Source organism: Vipera ursinii, assembly GCF_947247035.1.
Source record: "Vipera ursinii genome assembly, chromosome: 2".
Taxonomy (NCBI): Eukaryota; Metazoa; Chordata; class Lepidosauria; order Squamata; family Viperidae; genus Vipera; species Vipera ursinii.
The window spans coordinates 19,303,371-19,309,640 of NC_139513.1; the positions used below are offsets into that span (position 1 = coordinate 19,303,371).

The 6,270-nt window shown below is 43.9% G+C and overlaps 1 protein-coding gene across 2 annotated transcripts in view; it reads left to right on the forward strand.

The window, feature by feature from the left end:
- Window positions 1–3,231, forward strand: part of LOC310634341 (complement factor B-like) — a 48,569-nt gene extending 45,338 nt beyond the window's left edge. For both annotated transcript variants that reach the window (XM_083352632.1, XM_083352631.1), the window contains 3 exons: window positions 562–694; window positions 1,231–1,280; window positions 1,694–3,231. In XM_083352632.1, coding sequence (XP_083208758.1) covers window positions 562–694; window positions 1,231–1,280; window positions 1,694–1,867 — 357 coding nt within the window. In that variant the 3' untranslated portion in view covers window positions 1,868–3,231. The remainder of the gene's footprint in view (window positions 1–561; window positions 695–1,230; window positions 1,281–1,693) is intronic.
- The last annotated feature ends 3,039 nt before the right edge of the window (window positions 3,232–6,270 follow it).

A 6,270-nucleotide genomic window follows, 5' to 3' on the forward strand; every position in this document is an offset into this window, starting at 1 on the left:
CCCGATTCACTTAACAGCCACATGATTCGCTTAATGACCATGGCAAAATAGGTTGCAAAATCAGGCATGAATCAATGATTGCCTCCCTTAGTTGAGGTGGTTCGATTTAGAATGCAGTACTGTAGGCTACTTCAGCTGACTGCTGGCTGCCAGCAGTTTGGCTGTTCGATCCTGACCAGCTCAAGGTTGATTCAGCCTTCCATCCTTCCGAGGTCGGTAAAATGAGGACCCAGATTGTTGGGGGTGGGGTGGGGAAATATGCTGACTCTGTAAACTGCTTAGAGAGGGCTGTAAAACACTGTGAAACGGTATGTACGTTTAAGTGCTATTGCTATTAGCCCCAATTGTGAACATAAGTCGAGGACTATCTATATTGCAAAGTCCTGCTATCAGTGTCACATAAGTAGCAAACCTGTCTCCAGGCCATCTTTCCACAGTCTGCCTCCCTCAAGATGTGATGCCGTTACAACTATCAGAGCTTCCCAACAACCAACATGGCTCAGGTCCTGAAGATGCGTCTGATGTTTCCTTAAATCTGCATCTCCATTTCTCTCTCTTCAGAAAATAGACTGCTACGTGGATGCGGAGAAAGCCAGACGATACGAGAACGTTACAAATATCTTAGAGGTGTTGAATGAGCACTTCCTTTGCACAGGAGGCACCGATCCGCAAGTGGAGCCCAACGTTTGTTCACGTAAGGAGAATTGGCCCTAAATCTTATTCCTTCTCTTTAGCTCTAGGAAGTATATGAACTTCCAAAGCAGCAAGTGACTTGGCCGAGCGGTAGCCCCATTAGGTAGATTCGACTAAAATATTAATTCCACAGGAAGCTAAAGCTACTTTAATTGAGATTGGCTATAATAAAATCTTGCCGGGGGTGGGGGGTGGGGAATCAGACGAAGAACATTAACCATTCCATCCCTCCTCATTCATTACTTCATGCCTGAAATGTTTGGGGATCCGGCTTCTAGTACACCATTCAGGTTTAGAGCTTGACTGCGCCTAGCCCAGGGGTAGGCAACCTTGCCTCTTTTATGACTCGTGGACTTCAACTCCCAGAATTCCTGAGCCAGCATGGCTCAGCTTGGAAACCTCTCCCTTTTCCCTCAGCATGGCTGGCTCAGGAATTCTGGGAGTTGAAGTCCATGAGTCATAAAAGAGCCAAGGTTGTTTACCCCTGGCCTAGCCAATTAATTCCCTGGCTAAGCTTCTTTCTTCTCTTGGTTGCAGGTGACGCTGGTGGACCTCTCCTCATTCAGAGAAGACTACGTTACATCCAGGTTTGTGGTTACTTGAGCCAAACCCAGCGTCTTCTCAGCCATACAGACCAACCTTCCAATATAAACTGGAAGCTCATTTCCTAAAACCATTCGTTAAGGGGGAAGACACATCTTACAGTTTTATTATTTTGGGTCCCGAGAGAACAATGGGCAGCCATATTGGTGGATGAACCAAAATGATATGTATGTTCTACTTAGCTCTGCCTTCTTCTCACTGGAGCAGTGTTTTTCAAACTTGGCAACTTCAAGATGTGTGGACTTCAACTCCCAGAATCTCCCCCAGCCAGTGCTCCCAGATTTCTGGGAGTTGAGGTTTTCACACCAAGAGGTTGCCAAGTTTGGAAAACACTGCACTGGAGTCTATCAAGCTTTACAGCCATTGTTCTTTCTCCATCTTGTCTCTCCTTCTGTAGCTGGGTGTGATCAGCTGGAGCGTGGTTGACACTTGCAAAGGCGATAGATCATTGTTGTGCGGCTCGAAGCCTGTAAATGAGCTCTCCTCCCATGCCAGGGATTTCCACACCAACATCTTCAAAATTCTACCTTGGCTCAAGGAGCAATTGAGGACAGAAGTGGAGTTCCTATAAATTTCCTTTTCTCGCTGCTTTGTTTTGAATAAACGGATCAAGTATTTCTGCATCCTTGAAACTGAATGCAATATTATTAATTGTTTATTAAATGTCAGGCAGGAAGGGAGGTGCACACAGGTGAGTTGTGTTGGCCCTAATTGTGTGACATCTTAAGCCAGGAACCTGGTTAAATTATGTCTGCTCCAACCCCTATTATTGGTGAAGCCTAAGGAATCCATCCTATTGCCATATTGTTATACTTGGACGGCAAATCTCAAAATGTCATGGTAAACAGCCACCATCTTGCATTTAAAGGTAAAAGTTTCCCCTACCCAGTCATTTCCAACTCTAGGGGGCAGCACTCATCTCTGTTTCCTAGCTGAGTGAGCCAGCATTGTCCAAAGACATTGCCATATTCATGTGGTCAGCGTGACTATACACTGAGGCTCATCAAATGCTTGGTACCTACCTATTAATCTATTCACATTTGCATGCTTTCAAACTGCTAGGTGGGCAGGAGCTGGAGTAAGTAACGGGAGCTCACCCTATCTCATGGCACTCAGATCTCAAACCTGGGATCAGGGTCTTTAACCGCTGAACCACAGCGCCCCGTCTTGCCATTTACGCAACCAGAATTTGCATTCAATTTTTGACTCCTATAAAACCACAGTTAACACCATTCCAGGTTCTGATGAGATGCTAAGCCTTCAACTCTGGTTATGCGGATACTTGACAAGTCACGACCATAATGGAGCCTGTCCATCATGGTTGTAACATTACATACCACACAGAAAGTAAGGAAGAACTAGTAAGCCAAGGAAATGGAAAGCATGAAATAAGAGAAAATGCAATTAAAACTTCTACAAAATTTCCCATATCCTTGCAAACCATCATCCCTTCCCCCAGTAGATTCACACATTACCTTTTGGTTTTCACACTTATCTTTTTCCTCTTGAAGATCTCATCAATGTCATCTGGCCACATCACCCTGGGCTTCGTGTCTGTTGTTGATATTGTTTTTAAAGTTTTAATGGGTCTAGCGTTGTACTTTTATTGTGATTTTGTACGTCTTTTCGTTTTTGCTTGGGAACTGCCCAGAGTTGGTTGAAAGATGGGCGGCTATAAAAATCTCTTAAATAAATGTTTATTTTGCTATTTGATCCTCATTATCTCTGTCAAATCATTTTAACATCTTTCTTTCATATTAGTCACTCGTTTTTGCCTTCATTCCACCTTCAGTAGGCATTCATTCTGCCAGTTTGTGTGAAAACACAGATTTAAGCACCCCATTTCCACTGCATCCTTCTTATATTTCTCACTGTTCTTAACTTTTATATAGCATGCTCTCCTACAGATGTGTTCAATTTTTCCACATTCTTTTAGCAACAGATCACAAACTATCAAAATTTGCTTCTCCACGGACATCTCCCTTTAATAAAAATTCTACTAAGACTTACGTTCTTGATCTAGTTTTTTGCCTTCTGTGTATAACTTGCCATTATTCATTCCATTTCTCTCTCATGTGCCTTTTGTGCATGTGTGATTGTTGTATTGATTTATGGGGTGATCATGGAGGTAATTTTTTTTAAGCTGAATTGTACTGTAGAGGATTTCTTTCTCATCTAGGAAGCCACCAAGTATCTTCAAAATGTGGTAGGATTTAAATATGATAAAGAAACATAAGCAATCTTGGCTTCTGATACATAAATGTTCAAACTGATATTTATCATGGCATCGTAGAGTCTATCTAATGTTCACTGCAAATACAAGGAATCCTCACTTAACCATGTTAATTGCAACTGGAAATTCTATCAACAAGCTGTTCGGTCACTGAGTACAAGACACATGATGCCACTTTATGCCAGCATTTCCACCTTGGGCACTAAGTGAAGACTTCATATGATCCACTCCGAACCGATCTAGCGATGCCCTCGACGTGATGTCCCGTTGCCTGGAAGCGGTACGAATCTGGATGGGGAAGAACAGGCTCCAGCTCAACCCGGCCAAGACTGAGTGGCTCTACGTACCGGCATCTCGTTTAGTCCAAGAGGTTCTGGCTTTGGTTATGGGAGGTGTTACCTCCCGTTGATAGGGCACGCAACTTAGGCGTCCTCCTGGATACACGACTCAGTTTTGAAGATCATATAGGAGTTGTGGCCAGGAGGACATTCGCCCAGGTTCGCCTGGTGTGCCAGTTGCACCCCTATCTGGACTGAGATGCTCTACGTACGGTCACTCACGCACTCATTACCTCCCGTATAGATTACTGCAATGCTCTCTACATGGGGCTGCCCTTGACCACCCGGAGGCTCCAGCTGGTGCAGAATGCGGCCGCGCGGGTTGTGATGGGAGCATCCCGATACTCCCATATTATACCCCTCCTGCGTGAGCTGCATTGGTTACCGGTTGTCCTCCGGGTGAGATTTAAGGTGCTGGTTCTTACCTATAAAGCCCTAAATGGCTTAGGCCCGGGATATTTGCAGGACCATCTGCTGCCAGGAACGACTTCCCATCGCCTGGTGCGCTCACACAGGGAGGGCCTCCTCAGGGTGCCGTGGGCTAGACAATGTCGGCTGGCGACCCCCAGGGGGAGGGCCTTCTCTGTGGGAGCGCCGGCCCTATGGAATCAACTTCCCCTTGAGCTCTGGATGGCCCCGGATCTCTGGTCCTTTCGTCGTGGTCTTAAAACATTTCTCTTCCATCAGGCTGACATGAACTGACGATAGGGATTTTTAAATAGAATATTTTTTAATTTTAGCATTGGGGCTTGTTAGTTTAATCTTTTTTTAACATTTGTATTATTGTCTTTTATTGTTGTTAGCCGCCCTGAGTCCTTCGGGAGATAGGGCGGCATATAAGTCCCAAAAATAATAAAAAATAAATAATTGTGATTTTTGACTTCCTGCTGCCTTCCCCATTGACTTTGCTTGTGAGAAACTGATAAATGGCAATCATGTGACCGTGTGACCCTGCAGGGGCTGGAATGCAGACCAATCACTGAACGCCCAAATCACAATCACATGGCCATGAGAATGCCAGATGGGTCGCAAGTACAAGCACTGCTTGTACATACCACTCATTCAGTGCCGTTCAATTTGAGTGGTCACTGAATGATCGGTCATTAATCAAGGACTATTTAGAATTGGAATTCTCAGCCAGTATGTTCCTTCTGAGCACAGAATAATAACTGCACATTCAAGTTCCCAAACAACACAAATCTACTGATCACAAGCGTTTCTTACCTATTTTTCCACAAGTACATTAAACAACCAAAGAACATCACACTTATTTGTCTCACTTCCTGTTCAGTGTTGAACCTTTTTCTAAGCATTCAATTGCTTCAGACACATTTGTTTTTACTGTATTCTGGTCTTATTGCAATCAACATTTACCTCTCTCTCTCATCTATATCTACCGTGTTTCCCCCAAAATAAGACCCACCCCCAAAATAAGCTGCAGTTAAGATCTTCATCCACAGATGCATTTAGTACCATATTTCCCCGAATATAAGTCCTAACTGGAAAATATAACAACAATAATCCCTAATGTGTCTTTTGGAGCAAAAACTAAGACCATCTTATTTTTGAGAAAACATGGTATCTCTCTCTCTCTCGCTCATCTCTTGCCTTTTTACAAATAACTCAAGGTGGCAAACATATTTAATGCATCTTCCTCCTTCCATTTTCCCCACAACTCTGTGAGGTGAGTTGGGCTGAGAGAGTGACTGGCCCAAGGTTAGCCAGCTGGCTTTCACGCCTAAGGTGGACTTCAACTCAACAGTCACTTCTGGGTTTGCAGAAACTTCCCATAAACTCATGTATTTGCTTTACCAATGCACTTTTTCCCTATCAAGAAGCCAAACTAAATATTTGTAACGTTCGTGAAATTTCTCAGCAACTGTCAGCCCAACAAGGTAGAGCAAACTAAAAAAAATAATAATAACCACCACATAGGATAAGAAATGTTTATTGAAACGTGTTAAACCAATAAAATCTTGCAAGTCTGAAAGTACCTCCCTCTCCCCTCACCTTTACCTTCGTGAGAAGTTGCAAGGGGCTCGGCCGAGACCTTTCCTCATTTATTTCCTGATCCTCCTATCCCTTACAGTGGTAGAGACTCAAGGCCCTGCCCTCTGCCCTTTTCTCTCATTGCCCACTGTCTTTGTCTCGGGAACAATAGGATTCTTCCCATCGTCACATGCGGTCCTGTAGCCCCCCCACAAGCAAAAAATTGCATCCATATAACATTTCTCCAGCTACGTCACCGCAACACTTTTCGACCTTCGTTAACAGGACCTATTGTTTCCTTTCCATCCATTTTTCTTCGGCGTAAACATATTTAACCTTTGTTTCGTTTCCCCTTTTCGATATGTTGTTTTTAAGTTTCCTCCTCAGTCTGTTCTATCTCGTCCCTCCGCTGAG